Source organism: Pristiophorus japonicus, chromosome 20, assembly GCF_044704955.1.
Source record: "Pristiophorus japonicus isolate sPriJap1 chromosome 20, sPriJap1.hap1, whole genome shotgun sequence".
In the NCBI taxonomy this organism is placed as follows: Eukaryota; Metazoa; Chordata; class Chondrichthyes; family Pristiophoridae; genus Pristiophorus; species Pristiophorus japonicus.
The window spans coordinates 39561966-39585542 of NC_091996.1; the positions used below are offsets into that span (position 1 = coordinate 39561966).

At 42.5% G+C, this 23577-nt stretch overlaps 1 protein-coding gene across 1 annotated transcript in view; it reads left to right on the forward strand.

Annotated features, from left to right (window-relative positions):
• The window catches only part of LOC139232489 (protein Niban 2-like), a 238739-nt gene extending 216190 nt beyond the window's left edge, over positions 1-22549 (forward strand). Inside the window, exons 10-14 of the mRNA XM_070862786.1 lie at positions 7807-7968; positions 12727-12843; positions 17414-17521; positions 18135-18246; positions 19834-22549. Of these exons, the coding sequence (XP_070718887.1) occupies positions 7807-7968; positions 12727-12843; positions 17414-17521; positions 18135-18246; positions 19834-20588 (1254 nt within the window). The 3' untranslated portion in view covers positions 20589-22549. The remainder of the gene's footprint in view (positions 1-7806; positions 7969-12726; positions 12844-17413; positions 17522-18134; positions 18247-19833) is intronic.
• The last annotated feature ends 1028 nt before the right edge of the window (positions 22550-23577 follow it).

Genomic DNA, 23577 nt, shown 5'->3' on the forward strand with positions numbered 1-23577 from the left:
AATTAAAGCACATGGTATTGGGGGTAATGTACTGAAGTGGATAGAGAACTGGTTGGCAGACAGGGAGCAAAGAGTAGGAATAAATGGGCCCTTTTCAGAATGACAGGCAGTGACTCGTGGGGTACCGCAAGGTTCAGTGCTGGGACCCCAGCTCTTTACAATATACATTAATGATTTAGACGAAGGAATTGAATGTAATATCTCCAAGTTTGCAGATGACACTAAGCTGGGTGGCATTGTGGGCTGTGAGGAGGTGCTAAGAGGCTGCAGGGTGACTTGGACAGGTTAGGTGAGTGGGCAAATGCATGGCAGATACAATATAATCTAGATAAATGTGAGGTTATCCACTTTGGTGGTAAAAACAGGAAGGCAGAATATTATCTGAATGGTGACAGATGAGTAAAAGGGGAGGTGCAACGAGACATGGGTGTCATGGTACATCAGTCATTGAAAGTTGGCATACAAGTACAGCAGGCGGTAAAGAAGGCAAATGGCATGTTGGCCTTCATAGCGAGAGGATTTGAGTTTCAGAGCAGGGAGGTCTTACTGCAGTTGTACAGCACCTTGGTGAGGCCACACCTTGAATATTGTGTACAGTTTTGGTCTCCTAATCTGAGGAAGGATATTCTTGCTATTGAGGGAGTGCAGCGAAGATTCACCAGACTGATTCCTGGGATGACACGACTTGCATATGAAGAAAGACTGGATTGATTAGACTTATTCAATGGAATTTAGAAGAATGAGAGGGGATCTCATAGAAACATGTAAAATTCTGACGGGATTGGACAGGTTAGATGCAGGAAGAATGTTTCCGATGTTGGGGAAGTCCAGAACCAGGGGTCACAGTCTAAGGATAAGGGGTAAGCCATTTAGGACCGAGATGAGGAGAAACTTTTTCACCCAGAGAATTGTGAACCTGTGGAATTCTCTACCACAGAAAGTTGTTGATGCCAGTTCGTTAGATATATTCAAAAGGGAGTTAGATGTGGCCCTTACGGCTAAAGGGATCAAGGGGTACTGTTAGATCTCTTAATTTCCAATGAAATACGAACTCCGATTATAGTTTTAACTTTTTAATCTTGGCAGAGAGCAACAATCTGCTGGCTGATTGCCAGTTCCTTTGTCTTACTGAAACCACATGGTCAAAATGGCTGTACTTATACCTGGATCAATTTACAGAAAAAGAACTCGCCTTCTTTGACCTTATTGGCTCACTACCCAAGGGTCCTAAAATGTCAAGTTGATTGATGGCTTAATGCAACATGCTACCACTCATGTAGCATCTCTGACTTGTCTGTGAATTTTCACAGCCTGTCTAAATGCAGCCTGGCTGTCAAGCTTGAATTCTCTATCAATCCCCCCTTTGATTCTTTCACAAACTGAATCATAAAACATCAGGTATCACTGGTTAAACATTCTACAAAATAATTTCATACATGTTAATAGTTTCCTTCTAAAATTTGTTGGTGTTTCGCCACATGTCCGGACTAATAGCTTCCACACAAATTTACACCAACCCGAGTTCTATCATGGCCACAATGGAAGTCTGGTTTTAGTAGGTTAATTAACCTTATTCCAATTTAATCCAAATCAATATCTTAATTCAACCAGTAAACAACCTTTCCTTAAGCATAACATACTCCTGTGCCATGTACAGACGGTCTGCTGGGACCTGCAAGGTGTCTCACCTGCGGGACAGCAGCTACAGCCGCCTGGTCGCAACAACATTTAATCAACATAACCAAACAATATAAAAGTAAAACAATTACAACAAATAAAATTAAACCTTCCACCAATGAAGTTCCTATTGAACCTAGCCATTCAGTGGCTCCACTCCACAAAGTGAATGATGGCGGTTGCTTAAGTTTTTCTACCTCCTTTTGGATATGCTCCGCTAAGTGGGTAATTTCTTCGGAGCTATCTGGGATATATGTGCAACACTCAGTTCCGAGTAGGGCACAAGTACCTCCCTTTTCAGCCAGGATGTAATCAAGGGCCAGTCTATTCTGTAGGGCTACTGTGCGGATTGCTACCATTTCTGCATTGATTTTAACTAGGGCCTCTGAGGTATCATTGGCTACTCGTTCCACAACGGATGCCATGTTAATGGATTCCCTTGCCAGTTTGGCGGTCCCATACCCAGGGATCAGAATGGCAAAGAACCTCTCTGTTTCTGTGATAGCTCTCTTAGGACGGTGTAAATGTTCCGACAGTGACTTTATATGATACATATAATGCACAATGTAGGCTAAATAGCAGGATCCCATCCAATTCTGGGGCAGCCAAGGATAGGCCTTGTGGCCACACACCCAATAGGTGCCATTATATGCAATGAATGTTAGCTGTTTCTTTGTCAGCAACACTCCGGGGCCTGTCCAGGCTTTTCCATCTGTTTTATTCAGAATCCCCGTTACGTTAAAAATTCCCACATCCCCAGTTTGGACGGTTCCGTGGCTTCATTATATTATAATTCCGGGAGCAGTTACTATACCCCATATTTTGGCCTCCTTTGATGTTTCTAATCAGACAGACCGATTCCCCCGGTCTTTCTATTCCCGTTGTATTAGTGATAACAAAAAATGGGGGCCGTTTGGAATTATTGTAGCACGGTTGGTATCCCCCTTCAAAGGTAGTCAGATTGTAACCTGACTTCCATTTACATGCCCAGTTTTCTGTATCCTGAAACGCATTGCCTGTTTTGTTTTGATTAATTATCCACTCAGCCATTTCCGAGATATTCAAGGGAACTGGCCTCAAGGGAATCCCTCCCTTTGAGTGAATAGGAATATGCGTATATACCCAACAACTGGAAATGTTACCTTGTTTGGCATAAATGTATGACATATATATAAAAAGGTATTTACATGTAATTCCCTTGCTACTCTACTATTTCCCTTTGGTGCAGAAGGTCGGCTAGTAAGAAGTAAATGCAGCCTGGCTGTAGAGCTTGAATTCTCTATCAGGTACGGAGAGAAAGCAAGAAAGGGGTACTGAAGTGCATGATCAGCCATGATCATATTGAATGGTGGAGCAGGCTCGAAGGGCCGAATGGCCTATTCCTGCACCTATGTTTCTATAAGGAATAGGAACAGGAGTAGGTCATACGGCCCCTCGAGCCTGCTCCGCCATTCAATATCATGGCTGATCTGATCATGATCTCGGCTCCACTTCCCTGCCCGCTCCCCATAACCCCTTATCGATTAAGAAACCGTCTATTTCTGTCTTAAATTTATTCAATGCCCCAGCTTCCACAGATCTCTGAGGCAGCGAATTCTACTGATTCACAACCCTCAGAATAAATTTCTCCATCTGTTTTTAATGGGTGGCCCTTATTCTTAGATCATGCCCTCTAGTTCGAGTCTCCTCCATCAGTGGAAACATCCCCTCTGCATCCACCTTGTCAAGCCCCCTCAATCTTATACGTTTCAATATTATCACCCCTCATTTTTCTGAATTCCAATGAGTAGTGGCCCAACCTACTCAAACTTTCCTCATAAGTCAACCCCCTCATCCCCAAAGTCAACCTATTGAACCTTCTCTGAACTGTCTCCAAAACAAGTATATCCTTTTGTAAATATGGAAACCAAAACTGCAAGCAGTATTCCAGGTGTGGCCTCACCAATACCTTGTAAAACTGTAGCAGGACGTCCCTGCTTTTATACTCTATCCCCTTTGCAATAAAGACCAAGATACCATTGGCCTTCCTGATCACTTGCTGTACAAGCATACTATCCTTTTGTGTTTCATGCACAAGTACCTCCAGATTCCGCTGTACTGCGGCACTTTGCAATCTTTCTCCATTTAAATAATAACTTACTCTTCGATTTTTTTTTTTCTGCCAAAGTGCACGACCTCATACTTTCCAACATTACACTCCATCTGCCAAATTTTTGCCCACTCATTTAACCTGTCTAAGTTCTTTTGCAGATTTTTTGTGTCCTCCTCACACACTGCTTTTCCTCCCATCTTTGTATCAGCAAACTTGGCTACGTTACACTCTGTCCCTTCTTCCAAGTCGTTAATATAGATTGTAAATAGTTGGGGTCCCAACACTGATCCCTGTGACAACCCACAAGTTACTGGTTGGCAACCAGAGAATGAACCATTTATCCAGACTCTCTTCTGTTTGTTAGCCAATCCTTTATCCATGCTAATATATTACCCCCAACCCCGTGAACTTTTATCTTGTGCAGTAACCTTTGGATACATGCACACCAATGTCATGTCCCGCTGTGCATATATTCCATGTAAAATCCCAACATTTATGGGGCTAGATTTTCGTTTTCTTCCTGCCCCGGAGGGGTGGTACTGGCGGAGGAAAAGCTTCCCGGGTGGGCGGGCGGCTTCCAGCACCACGTCGGTAAATTTGTTGCTGGTTTTGCGGGGGCGCGCAGCAGCACCACCTCGGACTGTTGAGCCGGTGTGCAATGCCACCGGTTTCGACTGCGTGTAGAAATTTGTTGTGTGCTCGCCGTATAGCGCTCCGTGGTGGGACCGCCTGGAATAGCAGGCAGTCCGAGCTGTTCCAGCGGCAGCCAGTGATGGAATTGGCGAATGAGAAGTTTGATTGTTTTGTTTAGTTTTATTTTTGCGATGTAGCTTATTGTGGGGTGTTTAAGGTATTGGGAATGTTTGTCGTGTTTTTAGTTGCGCTTTAAAAAATATATATATTTATTTATTGTCGCAGAAGCCTCTCTTGTGCATGCCGAGGCTGGCTCTTCAATGGATTTTCATTTGCTCATTCAGCCTCATTCCCCAAAGGAGGTTTGTAACGCCTCCCTTAGCACTCCGCCCCACACTCGGGGCACAGCTGAATTTTGCTGACGGAGAGGCAAACTTTCCTTGGGTGCCATGAATAATGCCACGAAATGGATGGTAATGAAAATCTAGCCCTTTTGTATTCATCCAAAATGTATTGATTCACATTTCGCCACATTGAACTGTATTTGCTACCAACTTGCCTATCCTGCAGTCCTTCACCATCTTGTCACACTTTGCCATACCTTGCAATTTGATACCATCAGAAAAATGTTAATAGTTATCTCAATTTCTGAGTCCAGATCATTTAAATAAATATTTTAACTAAGGGTGGTCCTAACACAGACCCTTCTGAAACACCACGCTTTCAATCTCACAAGTTTCTTTAATCCTTTGGACTGTGGCTTTCTCCTCCAATATTTGGTCTACACAGCCATAATTCTCAATTCCATGTACCATCAACTTTGTCATGGGTCTCTTATGCGTTACTTTTTCAAATGCTTTTTGAAAAAGTATACAAACCACACTCAGTGAATTTTTAGCTATTTTCTGTTGGGGTTAGAGTTCAAGCATGACCTGCCCTTTAGAAACCCATGCTGACTGGCACTGATTAACTTGTCTTTCTCCAGATTCCTAGAAATGTCATCCAGTGCATGCAGACTCTTCTAGTTTACCAACGACTGAAGTTAAACTTACTGGCTGAAACTTCTTGGCTTATCCCTGTCTCCTTTCATTTGAAGTGCATCATATTTGTGAACTTCGGCCCTCTGGCACAATTTTCTTCTTCACAGGTAGTTCGACAATTATAGTCAGAACCTTCCATTTCTCCCCCAGCTTCTTTCAGTATCCTCAGATGTAAATGATCAGGCCCTGGCGATCTACCTATCTTTTAGGATAGAGCAACCGCTGGTCTAATTTCTCTTTGAATGACAGCCTACTACAGGTAGAGCATCCGAAATCCAGAGATTTTAAAAACTGGGATGTTCCAAAAACCGGACGTCGAACCGATCGCATAAGTCGACATCTGTCATCCGGAAATACATTCCGAAAACTGGACTTTTTTTTTTAACGGCGACTTTATTTATTGTGTTGTGTGCTTGTGTTTTTGGGGGTATTCTCATTGATGGTACCAGGAGCTCGTACAAATGTAACTCACCATTATTATCAATGAGAATACTCCATGTTCATTGGCGGTCCAGGCCCACGTGATCCCAGGTTGTGCTTGCGTTCCTGGGATGTGTGGGCCCATACGCTGGGCTGCGCATCGAGGTCTTGGACCGCAAGTCTATGTTCCTCCGGGGCCACCAGGTACTTTCGTTTATTAAAAAAAAATTTGGAGGCATCCGCCCGTAGGAAAGCCCCGGCTGCAATTTCTGGGCTTGTGGTTGCATCTGAATGCTCTCAATGGCCCTGAAATTGCAATGTATATGATGGCATTCTCTGAGTACGCCATTAAATTCCCTTTGTAATGACCTGCCAGTTCGGGATCCGGAACTTGCTGCCTGTCAAAGTATGCGTTAATAGGCAAACTATGGGGTCCATCAAAAGCAATTGCTGGTGTTGAGTTGGGCTATTTGCCCAGTGACTGGCCAGCAATTGCTCAGGTAAGTGTACGGTTGATGCAAGCAGGGACAGGGCCTGTTTGCATCAGTGTAAGGGGATATTTCAGGCTTAAATTAAATTATGCACATACATTGTATGTATGAGTTATGCAAATATTGACCCGGTTTACAGTTTTAATGTATAAAATTATCAAAAAATAAAATTTTTATTGAGGTTGATGGAATTAAGGTAATTACAAAATTGTCTAATAATTACATTTCGAGATTCCATGCCATCTCTGAGGGATTCCCTTCACAAATGATTAAAATAGAATTCTGTTTTGCGATTGGATGACCAAGCCCACATGATCCCAGGTACATTTCCGAACCGGCTGCATCCCTGGGATCCATGGGCCATTACGCTGCCCTCTGCTGCCCACTAGGAGGTTCTTTCCTAATTGTTTCGCAGGTCAGAGGTGTACTCTGGTGGTACACCTCTGTACTCTGGTGGTACACCACCGACACAGATCAGAGGTGTACTCTGGTGGTACACCTCCGACCACAATTTCTTGGCCACTATTTCAAACCTGTCTGATAGAAATCTACAAAATAAAATACATGCGTCTTTTCCAAAGGTTTCACATCTAGATTAGCAGAGTCCCAAATGAGAAGGTGTGTATTTGCTAGCAATTGCACAAAGATGACCAAAAGCTGTTTTAATTTCTCAAAATTTCATATTAAAAGTTAAAATACAGTAACAGTTTGACTTGACTCCGAACAGTGCCTTGCATCCATTAGTATGTTAAACGTAACATAAGAACTAGGAGCACGAGTTGGCCATTCGGCCCCTCGAGCCTGCTCCACCATTCAGTGAGATTATGGCTGATCATCGACCTCAACTCCCCTTGCCTGCAGTGCCCCCATATTCCTTGATTCCCTGAATATCCAAAAAGCTATCGGATCTCTGTCTTGAATTTGCTCAAAGACTGAGCCTCCACAGCCCTCTGGGGCAGAGAATTCCAAAGATTCACCACCCTCTGAGTGAAAAGATTTCTCCTCATCTCAGTCCTAAATGGCTGAGCCTTTATCCTGAGACTGTGACCCCTGGTTCTAGACTCCCCAGCCCGGGGGAAACATCCTCCCTGCATCTACCCTGTCAAGCCCTGTAAGAATTTTATATATTTCAATGAGATCACCTCTCATTCTTCTTAACTCTAGAGAATATAGGCGTCGTCTACTCAATCTCTTGTCATATGACAATCCCCCCCATCCCAGGAATCAGTCTGGTGAACCTTTGCTGCACTCCCTCTATGGCAAGTATATCCTTCCTTAGGTAAGGAGACCAAAACTGTACACAATACTCCAGGTGTGGTCTCATCAGGGCCCTGTATAATTGAAGCAAGACATCTTTACTCTTGGACTCAAATTCTCTTGCAATACAAACGCAAGACAATAAGGCAAAAGGACACAAATGATAAAATGACTGAAGTGCGGTTGTGTTTTCTAGTACATGGAGAAGCTGAACCTGCTACCTTATCACCCAGTGAAGATGCAGAGCTGCTATGAGCAACTAGAGCAGCTGCAGCCACAGTTAGAGGGCCTTCAGCAACGCTTCGATCTCTCCAGCCCAGCTGTCTTTGTCCAGCGTGGTCAAATTCTAATGCGAGAGGTAAGCCTTGGTCACCTGCTCAGCTGCCTGTTATCACCAACTGCCCATTTAAATTAATAACGTATTGAACTAACCCACAATATCTTGCTATTTTTAAGATGGTGTCGACTTGGGAGAATTTACAAGTAAAATGATCATAATCAGTATTGTCAGCAAGATTTCAGTACACTGTAATGATGGACATGTGAAATTTTTATATTATACTTGGCCTGTGAACAACATCCAATGCTGTAGTTATACATTTGCTCTTCTGATCTTGACTTGGGTCTAGGGTTGCTAACCCTCCAGAATTGGCCTGGCTATGAGCTGTCCTGGAGAAAACCAAAGCGGCATTAAAAAAGACATTTTGTTTGCATTGTACACTTGTTTGTTAGTAATAAAAATATTGGAGATGGGGGGAAAAAAGACTCTTTGATGGACAGTCGAGCGTGATCCAATCGGGTAATGAGTCTTTTCGCTTTCCAATTGGCATGGGAAGGATGGACTTGTTGGGCAATGGCGGGAGCCTGAGGGTGGATAATATGATGGAACCTCCTGGATTTGGGTTTGGAGACTGTACTTGGCCAGTATAACAACACTACCTCGAAGTAGATGGTGGTGGTAGTTTGCATATTAGCTTAGTTGTGATTCATTTCCTGATAAATGTATTGATACCAATTCATTAGATATGAATGAGAATGCTTGTGTTGCAGTTAATACAATCTGTACATCATGCCAACAGTGGTGGATTATGCGGCATCAATTTCACTGTCACTTTGGCTAAACGGATAGTGTGGTCCTCTCCAAATGATCGAAGCTCCAGCTTGATTCAAATGATCATGTTGGACTTTTGCATGAGGAGAAGGTTCAGCTAAAGTACATGCCGACAACATGAGCATTGAACAAGCCATCAGTGCAAAAGGGGAAGATGATAACAGATTAACATGCAGCTACTAACATTCCTGGTGTTGACACAACCGAAAAGCACTAGGACGGAGTATACCTCTTTTTTTAAGGGAGTGGAAATGTGGGGCTGCTATAACATAGTGCATAAATGGAGTTGAAGTTTGGATAATTATTGGCTTCCAGAAAGCTTACCTGCAAATTGTTTCTAGGTAGGAAACTCTAATTTGGTTGGTATAATATGCAGAGTTTCATTGTTGCCTTTCAAGGAAGGTCTGTTTTGTTCTGATACTGATTGAATTAAGATCATGATTTGCTATGGGTTTTTTTTCAAAATGGGTAGAAGTTTCACCTCCATCAAAAGGCTGTATTTCAAACTATTGTCTTCGCTTCAGTTCAAGAAAACTGATCATCTGTTTTAAGGTTTTTTTTCTTGAGGTCCTGTTACTTTACAGATTTTTCAGTTGATACCATTTGATCAAAGTTGAATACGGAAACACATCGCACGTCACAAAGGATCATTTGTCTTCTGGATTCCAACCCTCCTTCCGTCCCCCCAAAACAGATGTATGTGCTCATTATGAACTCGGCAACCCATGTCCTTGCTCGCTGACCCGTGTCCTAACTCGCACCGAGTCCCGCTCACCCATCACCCCCTGTGCTCGCTGCCTCGTGTCCGAACTCGCAACGAGTCCCGCTCACCCATCACCCCTGTGCTCGCTGACCTACATTGGCTCCCAGTTAAGTAATGCCTCGATTTCAAAATGCTCATCCTTGTTTTCAAATTCCTCCATGGCCTCTCCCCTCCCTATCTCTGTAATCTCCTCCAGCCTCTCAATCCCCCAAGATGTCTGTGCTCCTCCTAATTATGCCCCCGGGAGCATGCCTGATTATAATCGCTCCAGCATCGGTGGCTGTGCCTTCAGCTGCCTGGGCCCTAAGCTCTGGAACTCCCTCCCTAAACCCCTCTGTCCCTCTCTCTCCTCCTTCAGGACGCTCCTTAAAACCTATCTCTTTCACCCAACTTTTGGTCACCTGCCCTCATTTCTCCCTATGTGACTCAGTGACAAATATTTTGTGATATGATACTCCTGTGATGTGCCTTGGGACATTTCAATCCGTTAAAGGTGCTTTATAAATACAAGTTGTGTCATTACTGTTAGAATCTCTACACATGAAACAGACTTGATGGCTGCTAAGAGTGTTTTCGTTCACTAAACTTTGCTAAATTTTTGTCAGACTCTTCTCAAATTGCTTTTTTTTTAAATTTAGACTAATTTTATTTCTCCAGTTACGATTACACACTGTTGGCAAAATAGTTCTTCCTTGCAGCCAGGGAGTATCTCCCACTGTCCCACTCCCTCTAGTGTTGAGCCAGAGATGATGGAAATGTCTCTAAATTCTCAAGAATTACTTTTGTTGATGGTAACTGAACATTGATTTATGATAGATATTGATCATATTAACAGGGCATCAAATGGAGAATTGATTCTCTGCACATGTACATCCTGAGTCATTCCCCAGGAAAGTATTTGATTAAGATCCACATGGGTCACAGCAGCTAATTGCATCTAATTTGAGAAATGTATTTAGGAGGGCATAATTTAATTACTTTCTTATAAGAAAGGAATGCTATTCTACAAGGCCTGTCTGCTGGTTTATCTGCATTTTGGAGCATTACTGTCCCTCTCCAAATTACCTTTTGGATGCCGGGCTTATCTGTAATTGGTCTGTGAAAACACTGAAAGGCATTTCAGCGATGCACATGCTAAACCCAAATAGTTGGAGAAGATTCCTGAATGAAGAAGCAATTTTTTTGTCACTGTCTCTTTTAACAATGTACAGGTGAGCTTTTAGCTAAATATGCAGAAAGCCCGGTATGGTGCATTGAGTGACCAGCGGCCTGCTTTTGGCTAGAGGGAGTATATTTGAAGTTTGGCCAATAAAGATTTGCTCATAGCATGTTTCCTTTGGTCTATTCAGTTACTATATTGGATAGTTAACCTTTAATCAGTTGGTCCAGTCTTGCAGTTTGCAATTGCAGCTATGTATTTCTTTGGAAGCCAGTTAATGCTTTGTGTTTAGTAGTGCCCAAGGGAAAACATACTGACATTTCATGACCTACCACAGTGTTAACTTTAAATAGCAGTCATGGCAGGAGAGCTCTTTGTAGTTTGAGACCTATGGGGGTCTGGTGGCATATAGGGGGCTGCCCCAGTGATTTGGTGCAGTGGGAGGAGAGTTAACTTCGCCCAGAAACATGTGCTGGTCTTTTGATGCACAGATAACCCCAGCAGGCGTTTGCCACCACCATCCGGCCGTTTTACTTGCCTGAAGGAAATCTTCTGCTTTGCAACACCACACAAAATGGGCAACAGAAAGCCTGTGTGTTCTAGCTAGCAGCAGCCGCACACACGCTCTTTGTTGCATGTTTTCTGGAAGTATCTAAGTCTGGATACTCAATGACTCAAGTATGCATTGCAGTCACCATATAACCAGTATTTGTGTGTTTCAGAATGTTTCGGTTCACTTAAATAGCCCTTACATAGTTATGTTCTTATTGCCTGCCAAAGTGAAACAAAATAATATTGAGTTGTTTATGTAAAGGCAAGAAAACACCCAGTAGATCACAGTTGAATTGTGTGAGACAGGACGGTTGATTCCATACAATATAATGGCAGTTGGATTGCAAGTGATTGTGTCTATGATTCCCAAACACACAGTCTGAATCTTTAGCCTGACTATTAGTGGACAGATGTGAACAAGAAGCAAAATCCACAACACAATTTAGGCAGAAAATTAAATAAATGCCGGTTAATCACTCTTGCTGCAACATTACTCTAGCCAAGTAGATTTTTCCTTCTTTTCCCCCTTTAGGTCCCCTCTCATCATGAATTGTTTGAGTGGTTGGCAAGGAGTGTGTTGACTGACCTTTGCTAATGCCAAACTCAAGCTAGTTATTAGCAGATGCGCAGGGATGGCCCATAGTGAATCACCCCACCCCGTCCCCATAGAGAATCTTACTTCTCCTCAACATCGCCCCACCTAATGGGCAGAGTCAAGATTAGAACTGGGTGTTTTGAGCACTCTCTGTCTCAGCTCCTTCCAAACCTGCAACTTCTACCACCTAGAAGGACAAGGACAAGGACAAGGACAGCAGGCACATGGGAACATTACCTCCAAGTCACACACCATCCTGACTTGGAAATATATCTCCATTCCTTCATCGTTCCTGGGTCAAAATCCTGGAACTACCCACCCCCCCCCGCAACAACACTGTGGGAGCATCTTCACCATACAGACTGCAGCAGTTCACCACCACCTTCTCAAGGGCAATTAGGAATGGGCAATAAATGCCGGCCTTGCCAGCGATGCCCACATCCCAGGAACAAATTTTGAAAAGTCCACTCCACACTCCAATACAATAATAGCACATAAACCTACTGCCACATGAGGCACATTGAGGCAAATCATTCTTGAATTAATGTAAAGCACAAGAATAGGGAGTGACCAGTGTCTGATAACAGGCAATTTCACAGCATTAGTGGATTAAGGGAGACCATTTAATTCAGTTTCATGCTGAATCTTTAATGAGACTTGTTTCCTTTATTACCAGTAGCTGCAGCAGTTGCTTGTTTATGAAGTAGATTTGTGCAGGCTCCTCCGGCATTCACTTTACATGTTTAAGCTGCCCCGTAGCATCTCGAGGATCATTCCCTTTTCCCTCACCCCACCACTATGCCGAACCCTGTAAAACTTACTTGATGCAACAGTAGTTTGGGGGAACATATTTTCAGTTGATACAGAGCCCAACTGAGGTGGAAGTGGAAAATGACTTATTTCTGGGTTATTAATACCGTATCCTTTCTTCTTTAGCTACTGGATAATGCAGTGTATACATTTGAGCAACTTCTCCACCAAAATCTGGGTAACTCCACTGAGAGAGAGCAGATGTGCAAGACAATCCAACGCATCCAGGAGAGAGTGCTGAAGGTGAGATCAGAAATAAATGGGATTGCATGGAAATCTGTGATGGTCATTATGTACATGTAAGTTAACCTGGAATTGGAGAGCATAGGGCACAAATGCCCTGAAATTCTCGAGGCTGAAAATAGCAAAAGTCCGATTTTTGTTGTGGGGTCCAGGACTTTGGGCTGGGCGCAGTTTCACTGGGATTCTGGCCCGTTTGCACTGCCACTTTAAATTCCAGAGAGTGTGGGACTTTCCTCCATCCCCAAATCAATGGGAAGTTACCAGGTGTCCCTGGGATTTTCAATCTTTGCCTCCCAAGTCGGCCTCCGCATAATTCTCGCCACCTCCGTGCTTGTGTGAGTCCCATTGCAGCTTTAGAGAGGCTCCAAGCTCCTAAGGCAATACAGAACCACTTGCATTTACATGGTGCGTTTAATGTCGTTACTCCTGGAGATTCAATGGCTGGAAATGAGGTTTTAAGACGCTAATCTCAGGCGGTCAGTAAATTTCATGCCAGGAAATGGTTTGCGATGGCAGGCGAAAAGTTGCGCCCCGACAGTGGAGTGGAATGCTCAGGGAGATGTTCCACACTTCTCTCAGGGCACTAGGTCGGTGAGCAACTGAATATCCCGTGCTAAAGATCCGGCTTTGTAACGCTCCGAGAGTTCCCTATACATTACTCACCCCAAATAAAGTTAAATCGTAAAAAAAAATATCTGTTTTTAAAAACTGACCTGCAGTCATTCTTTCCCTTCGCGCCCCGGGACTGCTCTCCATGCCAGCTCTCTCTGGCGAGGTCACTACGGGGCACTGCGGGTCCAGCACAAACCAAATGTTGCTTCAGTGTCTTTACCGGGGCGCTGCACACCGTCGCTGCCCCCCCCGGGCGATACTCCTCAGCGCCGCCAGTACCGGAACACTGAATTTGCCGAGTGCCACAAATACCGGCACTTGGGGCAGCAAACCCTTTCGCACTCCTGTTCCGACCCTCACAAGGGGCGCTGTCCAAACTAATTTCTAGACCATTATCTTTATCTGCAAGGACAGTATCCCTGTTGGAAGCTTGAGATATTCTCCGCCCATTTTGTTTGTCTTTGACCCAGAAGGTGTTTGGGGGCACCTCTGACGGAGTACTGGTGGGCCGCCCTGCCTGCAGCAGGCTCCTCAAGGTGAGCGTTGCGGGTGCAATGGGCCCACACCGGTCATGCAACTGACTCCATCCCCAAGATTTGGGAAGAGGTCTTTGACCTCAGCCAGGTGCTCAGTGGTTCTGCTCCACCACACTTGTGCCAGCAGCATAGAACCCAGGAATTTGAGGGACGACATCTTTACAATGTTACCTGAAGTACTTCTGCGTTTGCCGTCTGCATTCCCTTGAAATCAATCCCAAAATTATTGCGCTTCTGTTTTCTCTCTCCAAAAAATGTAAGGAGGGATTCCAGCCCCCATCAGAGTAAAAGTGCACTTTATCTCAGAACTTGATGAAAGGTTGTTGAACTTGTATTGTTCGATTTTCTGACAGTCCTGTTTGAATTGAGATTCATTTAAATCAGGTTAGCCAGAGCCCAGTTTTGAATGTAGGAAATTTTAAGCAGATTGCTGATGGTCATAAAATACTGACAAGCCCCGAATTCGATTAACCAGGTTTAAAAAGTCCAACCGACCAAAGATTATCTGGTTCAATCACATCAAGGTGTGACCTGGCTTTATAGGGTTTGGGATTGTTGTGAAAAGCCACTTTATTTTTCAGATATTCAAACCAAATGCGATAAGTCAGTTAAGAGTCCGATTTCCACTAATTCAATTGTAGACTATTGCAGCTTCAGTTGTGCTGGCCTGGCTTTGAGTTTGTGAGGAACTTTGGTCGGTTTAGATCACGCTGAACTGAATGCGAATTAAAACTGGTAAATGCACCTCCTTAAAGGTCTCCTGCAACTTTAATTGTATAAATGATGCAGTGGGCCCATTCCCTTTGTGTCTTGGGATCAACACAGTTTTCATGTTTCTGATTTCAGTTTGGGGGCACCTCAGATGGAGATGCTGAGATGAACTCCTCGTCACAAAACCTCCTGGCCAGCTCCTGTATCAGTGCAGCAGTATCACTGTAAATTGACACTGAAGGAAAGAACTTGAATTTCTACAGTGCCTTGCGCTACTGCAGAAATTAAAGCTGTCTCATACAATTATTTTTAAATCAAAGCCCAAGGCTAGGATTCAATTTATCATTCACTTTGGGAGTGATTCATGTTGTCTGGCAATTCCTACAATAGCCATCGCTATTACTTGTCACACTGTCGTCACACTGTTACTTAATAATTAAATTGATGGTATATGGCAATAATGTGACTTGCATTGCTTGAAAAATGATTAAAGAAATTGGTGCTTGTTCATAAGTAAACTTCAGAATTACTGTCATAAATCTGATCACCATATACTGAGTGAATTGCTTTTCCTGGAAAAAAAATTGGATTTCAATATATGTCAAACTATCTGAAAATTCGAGGATAGTTGAGGTGCTTTTCAGCTTGCTTTCTGTTCACTGTTCACCACCTGCTTTGGCTGACACGTCAGTTGTAGCTTCAATTCATAATAGACTGAGGAACAAGGTCAGAGGATGCAGAATCAGGGGACAAGTAGCAGAATGAATAGCTAACTGGCATCAAGACAGAAAGCAGACTAGGGATAAAGGGCAGCTACTCAGAGTGGCAGATGGTGGAAAGTGGGGTCCCACAAGGATCTGTGCTGGGATAAATGTTCGCAATTTATATTAATGTTTCAGACTTTGGAATCAAACACAATTTCTAAATTTGTGTACGACATCAAATTGGGGGGGGGGGGGGGAGACCCGCAACAAATTACAAGATATAAGTAAACTTGCAGAATGGACATATAATTGGCAAATTAATTTCAACACAAGTGTGAGAGAGTACATAAGGTAAGAAAAATGAGTTCACATATTACTTGGGAAAATAAGAATTTAAATGGGGTAGGAAAGCAAAGAGGTCTCGGTATGCAAATGCCCAAATCACTAAGTAGTGATGCGGGTTAATAAGGCCATAAAAGTGCAAACCAGGCACTAGGGTTTATTTCTGGAGGGATAGAATTGAAAAGTAGAGAAGTTATGCTAAACTTGTATCGAACTTTGGTTAGACCACAATTGAGTTCTCTCTGCCATTCTGGTCACCATATTATAAAAAGGATATAGAGACACTGGAGAGGGTGTGACCAGAAATGTGAGGTTATACCCACCAGGAAAGGATAAACAGGCTGGGGGTCTCTTTTTAAAGAGACGGCTGCTCGGCCTTTTGGCTAAGATCATGCGTAACTGACCTGACAGGGGAGTAACCATGACCCCAAAGTGGTTCTCCCTGGATCAGGAAGGTGGTTCTCCTATGCTTTTTGGAAATAGGAGGTGGGTGGGGTGGCTTGACCCATCCACCTCTACGGAGGTGTGTGGGGGGCCTGACCCATCCACCTCCATGGCACGAACCTGGTATTGTAGTACTTCCAGGAACGGTGCAGTGGCTCTCGGCCTTTTGGCTAAGAGCATTGGCGCAGAGTGATCCTTGATGTGTGCAAGGTGACCTCTGGCGTTTGTGATTTGACAAAGAATTGGAAAGATTGGCAACGAAGAAAAAAAAAGAGACGGCTGAGGGGTAACCTAATAGAGGTCTTTAAAATGATGAAAGGTTTTGATAGAGTGGATAGAGTGTTTCCACTTGTGGGGAAGAACAAAATTAAAGGCCATCAATATAAGATAGTCACCAAGAAATCAAATAGGGAATTCAGAAGAAACCGCTTTACCCAGAGTGGTGAGAATGTGGAACTCGCTGCCACAGGGAGTGGTTGAAGCAAATAGTATCGATGCATTTAAGGGGAGGTGAGATAAGCATATGGGGGAGAAGGGAATAGAGGGTTATGCGGGTAGAGTTAGAGGAGGAAAGACTGGAGGAGGCTCGAGTGGAGCATAAAAGCCGGCATGGCTTGTGGTACACTCGTAACAAAGGATGAAACGGAGTACTGTGTATAATGAGCAAGTGTGACCTTAGCTCCTTTAATAAGACTCAAGTGTAGGTACCTCGTGGGTAGCCTGCTTATATACCATGCTCTCAAGGGATGCTGGGATCCCTTGGGACTCCAACAGGTAGGCCGCCTTGTGGTCAGATGTCATACAGGTTACAAAGGGTTAAATACATAACAGCCTGGTTGGGCCGAATGGCCTGTTTCTGTGCTGTATACACCAAGTAATTTCCCTAACCAAGCGTAGAACAGTTGTGATGGAACCAATATCTCTCCTAGAGGACAAGTTTGCTGGAAGATGGTGCAACAAACCCAGGACTTGAATGCTATTAAATTTTTGGTGGCTGTTCTAACATTTCCACACAAATCCAAACTCTCATAATATTGAATTGAACGAACCAATGAATTTATAAATGCTTTATTCTCTTTTCTGATCACTGGAAATCTCTGGGGAAAGAACTGTCAGATTCCAAAAAACAGCTGTTGAGCATTGAAGGATAACTGAAGTGTTGCAATCATTTTACAGGATACTTTTGAGATCTGACTGGACTTTTAATGTGTTTTTGCCCAGAAATACGACTATGACAGCAGCACAGTCAGGAAGAAGTTTTTCCGAGAAGCACTGCTCCAGATTACTATTCCGTACATGCTGAAGAATCTCTCTTCATCTGTCAACACGGTGAGGTTTGAGCTTTGTTAATAACTGCATGATGTCACCCACACTAAAGTGGTGCATGTGTGGTCAGTAAAGGTGAAATATGTGAATCTGTTGAAACTTTGGCAGTGAAAATCTCTTGCTCCTGTGAAAATCTGGCCAAATTCACATTGTCCATTTGTGTTTGTGGCAATATCCTTCTATTATCACTAGGTCTTTCAGAAATGTTTGTAATCTAGTAGGTCAGCATACTGTAATCAAAGTTTATTTCCATTAAGACCTGTACTGAGTAGACCACATCCAATATAAAAAGTAGCTAAAATGTACAGTTTCTCCAAACATGTTACTTATTGTGACCTATCCTGGTAAATAATTCCAAGTTCTCTTTAGGTAATGTGTGCAGTTTTGTGAATGCACAACCTGTTTTTCAATGTTCAAACCCATGAAGGCTTTGAGTCTATTTGCTTTTCTTGCTCCTCTTGAGTATTGGTTGATGCTGGTCGAATTTGAATGGTTTACAATTGTTGTACATTTGAATCGAAGTGGACTGAAGTCATTGTGAAAGTCTTGCTTGAGTTCACACTGAAATCTCGCTAGCTTCTGTCTACAGTGACTGATTATTAATCTTTTCCCACAGGCTCTACCTAAATTTCAAGAATTCATCTTTGAGGATTTTACCAAGTTTATCCTGGTAGATAATATTTTTGAAGAGGTAGTTCTTCAGTCTGTCTCAAAAGATATAATGCTAGGTAAGGTAACCCTTTTTTTCTTAAGGGGTACAAGCTCATGCTTTTGAGCAGGGTTTGATGTCTATGAATAAGATAATGGGACACCTCTGATTGTGATACAGTACTTTAAGACCCTAGTTTGTTAAATTGTGGTGCATATTAAGGGAGGGAGGTGTTACCACGGTTCTCCACTAATAAGTCGGTGCTTTTCTGCTGCAGTTATATCAGACAATAGGGGGAAATGGTTACATGAGATTAATTTTAATGGGAGGAGTTAAATCTGTGGTGAATTATTAAATCCATAATTTCTGTCTCCACTCTCAGCTTTGTTGCAGGCCAAGCAAATAATGTCAAAAATGTTCACCTTATTCGTTGTCATCTTCCAACATCTCTATCAAGCGACACTGCAAACCTGGGTTTTTAGAATATCTACCAAAAAAAATAATATAGTGCCACCTAGTGCACATGAAACCAAAGATTTAGAAAGGAAGGGAAGTGGCCATGATGAATAGTAGGTTAGACACATGGAAAACGTACGGTGTTGTAATTGTGACGTGGCTAATGTCTTAAAATCCATCAGCAACCTTTTCCCAGTACACTACTGCTGAATATGTGCTGCTGATATTGATTATATAGGTTTGAAGGAGTCACAGACTGGAAGGATGAAGGATAGGGTTGCAGTTATAGAATTCAGTGGCAGATGTAGATGGCAAGAGGGAAAGCAGCATGATTTATTAGCATTGTAAATGCACCACGTTGGCTATCTCTCATTTTGGAAAAACTCTTGCTCAGAAATGCTTTGGATTTGCCCAATTTAACAAAGCATTGCAAAAAATGACAAGTTTTCAGAATTGCTTCAGTGTAAATGAGATTTTTGGGATGCCAAAAGCAGTAGTGCCCTTGTGTTTTTAAAAAATAGAAAGAAAGAACTTGCATTTACATAATGTCCTAAACCTCCAACTAATGGCATACATTTAGAAGTTACTCTAGTAATGTAGAGAAACACTGCAGTCAATTTGCGCACAGCAAGGTCCCACAAAGTGTCATGAGATAAATGACTGATTTAGAATTCACCATTTGCGGGTTTTCTCTGGCAGTAGTGTTCCGACACTGATGTGAAACCATACAGTGAAGAATTCTCTCTTCCCCACTCCACCCCCATATAAATCAAATTGCAGATCCAGTTAAGCAGAGTACTGGTTATTTGCAATATTCTGTCTGAGCTGTAAACCAAATTCTCTAGCCCGCATAGCTGGAGCTCCGAGACTGATCTATAGCTTGATCCAGTGTGAGAATTCCTCCGAGGGTTGTTCACGGAGCGGAATATATTGTATGGGTGACTGCTCTGGCAGGTGTAATTTATCTTAAGTCATGAAGCACCAAGTCAGGAGTGGATTATAAAAATTCTGTGCACTTCTCTCCATATGATATGGACGCTTCAGTTTGTGCTCTTGTATCCAGTAATCTCAACAGCCCACACAACATAATAATTTGCACATAACACCTGCTAAAGCAGAACCTTAAACTGCATAACACTTGATTTAAAAAAAAATACAAGCCTTATGCTTTGATTACAGTGGTAACAAGGTTATCATTTTTTTTTATTAGCTGTGAAGGAAGCAGCTGTTCAAAGAAAGCACAATCTCTTCAGAGACAGCATAGTGATGTCTGGCAGTGATCCCAACCTCCTGCTCCTCGGTGAAGACCAACCTATCAACTGGAACAACGAGTTTGGCAATCAGGAAAGCAGTGGCTCAGAAACTGCAGTGGAAAAGCGGAAAAGGATGAAGCAGGTGGTGTCGATGATTCAAGATGACGGCATTTCCCGTCCTGAGGTAGTCGACGTTATGCGTAACCTCAGTGTAGTACCTGAGGGGGAGCAAGTTGGAAACGGTGACTCTTCAGAACCTAGCAGCCCAGTCGAATCACCCAAATCACCCGACAGTGTTAAAGAGATCCGTGACCTGTTAACAATAGCTAAAATTGAAACAAATGCACCAGCAGACAGTTCCCTGAGCAATGGAGCAGTTTGTAAGGATGAGAAAGTACCTGAAAGGGATCCTTCTGAAGAAATTGAGCGCAGGGTTCTCCAAGAACAACACCAGGGATCGGTACAGTCCTCTAATGATTGTGGCGTCCGATCTTCTACTGAGAAAGCACACGATGGTATCAGTTCTACAATCAGCTCACCAGTAATGGCCTTGCATGAAGAAAATGATGAATCATACCAAGAGAAAGTGACTCTTTGCGAACAAGAAGATTCTAGTGACAAAGAAACTGGAGAGGAGGTTGCTTCAAAGGTCATTGAAGTTGCAGAAGGTTCTCCCGAAACACACAAGCAAGTAGAAGGAACAGAATCTTAAAGAATACATTGGTGTGCAGCCCCAGTACTGGCGTTCCGAAAAGAATTGTGGCTTTTAGCCTTGAATGCAGTTTCCCTGCTACTGCAGTAGTGGCACAGTGGCCCTGAAAGTCAGCAGGAATTCTACCACTCCCTCAGCATAACTACAGCAGGAGAATGGCCGAACCCTTGCAGAATCTCAGGGCTGCTGTGTCTGGTTTGTGTTCTGTTCATTATCATATGTTGTAGAATTTCTTCACTGAAATACCTTCTGTTGTACATTCCATCTTGGATATTTTTATGTTTTCCTGTTCTGCAGCACACATTACTACAGTATGTCCTGCTTATTGTTGTCCTCATGATTAATGTCATTTTCTGGTGCTGCAAATGTTTTCAATAGACCCATTTTGTTCTGAGCTATTTTTTGTTCTGGGTTGGTTTTATTAACTTTAAAGTCCACATTTTCACACACAGTTTGTCATCATCTTATCATGGTCAGATGTCACACACAAATGTGCAAAGGATCCAACTCTCCATACCAGTGCTCAGCTGACAAATACAGAATAGTGGCTTACTGATTACATCATATCATTAGAAAATAGTTCAACTTGACTATATTGAGAACGCTACTTCACATTGGGGTCAAACTCTGTTATTGTCACTGTGTGCCATGGCAAGGCATTAAATTTCTCTACAATGAATGAAACACACAAGATAATTTGCTGTTGGTTTGCATATGTTTTCAAGAATTGCAATATTTTCTTTATTTCATGTAACAATGCACCAATATATCTTTATGGGCATAATGATCTGCCAGCTATTTAAGGAAGATACTTTAAACCAAAATGCACCTTCTGGAAACCTATCTACAATCAAGATTTTAGGTGCAATTAATCATTATCTGTGAACATTATGTCACTAAATCCTTCAAAAATTGTTCTGGAATAACTTACACAGAAATATTGACTGCCGTGTTTACAGTCACCAGATTCTGTCCTAAAGATTGACTAACCAGATTGCATAAGCCTTTTCATTGATAAGTCTGTTTATAACAATAATCATCAAGAATACTTTAATGAGTGCAGTAGTGTGGAGCAATTAAACTATTAATGGAAAAGCATATTATCAAACTCTAGCAACCATATCTAGGATACATTTTTGTAGGCAGAATCTCTCTCCAGTTACATCTCTGAATTGGGTTGCAAGTCTGTTAGAGTTCACAAGCATCCCAAACTTTGTAAATTGTGCTGGTTACATACATGATTGATCATTTGTTATTTAAAACAAGAAGGGGAATGCGGTGGAAGTTCACATTCACCAATTGCTACATATTTAAACAGTAACCAATGGGGCAATCCTGGTCAGTGAACTGTTAGACAGTTGGTTTGTTCATATGTTAATATGGAGTAGAGGAAAAATGATACACTATGCCTTCTGTTGGTAAAAACCGATCCAGATTGTTTGTAAAACTGATGCATTCTACCAATTCTGTGCCATGATTTAGGCCAAATATTCCATGACCTGCTCATTAGGAAAGGAGTTTCTTTTATTTAAGAGATTTTATTTCATATTATTTAGCTTAAATGCTTATTTAACTATTAAATATTGCTGGAGTCTGCTTGTGATGAGCAGCTGATGCTTCTCGGCATGGCCTTTAGTATGACACTAATGTGGGCTTTTCCATTGCATCATAGTTTATGGTTAAAGGCTTTCGCTGACTGAAAGAAAAGGATGTGAATTTAAGCAATGAACGATCTTTTAATTTTATTGAAGTTGATGTGCCCAAATTTGTACAATCCCAGTTAGAGGCAGTTTGTTATGTAGTCTTTGCTTTTTTTTATTGCTGCTTGAGGGGTTTACTTCTGCTACCAGTAATGATACCTATTCACCCCTGAATTGTGGGTTCCCATGGATGCTCCAAATATTTTATTCAGCTGCCTTTTTGCAAAATATGCATTTAATAAAGTTTTCATCAGGACAAAACTGCATTTTTTGTGTGTGTGTTTAATTAAACATAGCATTTTGCCAGCCTCAAATACAGAAAGAGAAGGTTTGGAGACCACCATGACTTGGAATACCTTGATTCATGTCGAGAATGCAGGAGACATCCACCTACATCCACCTCGGTACCTGGAATCCATGGAGACCAGATTCCAAAGTGGTCTTGGGATTTTTACCCTGACAATGAATTGGCTTCTAAATGTCTGCAGAGAATCCAGCAAGTGTTGGCAGCCATCGGCATTGTTGTCCTTTCCCCCTGGGTATATGTTTGTGTGGAGAATCTTCACAGAAAAGTAGCCTCTGACAGCAAATGTTCAGCAAGAAAGTGTGTACGGTGTGTAACTAAAATCATTCTTCAGAACAGCAGATTAGTTCTGATTATAGCTCCTCCATCTCTGTCTAGATCCACAAAGTAGCTGGCTTGGAATTTTGCTGTTTAAGCACCAATGTGAGGGCTCGAGCCAACACAGCAATTCTGGCACATAGGAAATTTTATGATGAAGAAAAGTCCATTTCACCCAACAAGCTTGTTCCCTATTAGTAAGTCATAGGTTAGTTTCCTGTCTTCTCAACAAATCCTTTAGTCCTCTCCATGAACTTTCATAATCCTCTCCAATACTGGATGAGCAGATATTTTCTCCAACTAAACATTGGGAAGGCAGAAGCCATTGTCTTTGGTCCCCATCGTTCCCTAGCCACCGACTCCATCCCTCTCCCCAGCATCTGTCTGAGGCTGAACCAGACTATTCCTGAAATGAGTTTCTGGCCACATATGCACAGCATAACAAAATTCGCCTATTTCCACATCCATAACCTTGACCCATCTCCGTCCCTGCCTCAGCTCAGCTGCTGCTGAAACCCTCATCCATGCCTTTGTTACCTCTAGACTTGACTACTCCAACACACTTCTGGCTGTCCTCCCACATTCTACACTACATAAACTTGAGGTAATCCAAAACTCGGCTGCCCGTATCTTAACTCGCACCAAGTCCCGATCACCCATCACCTCT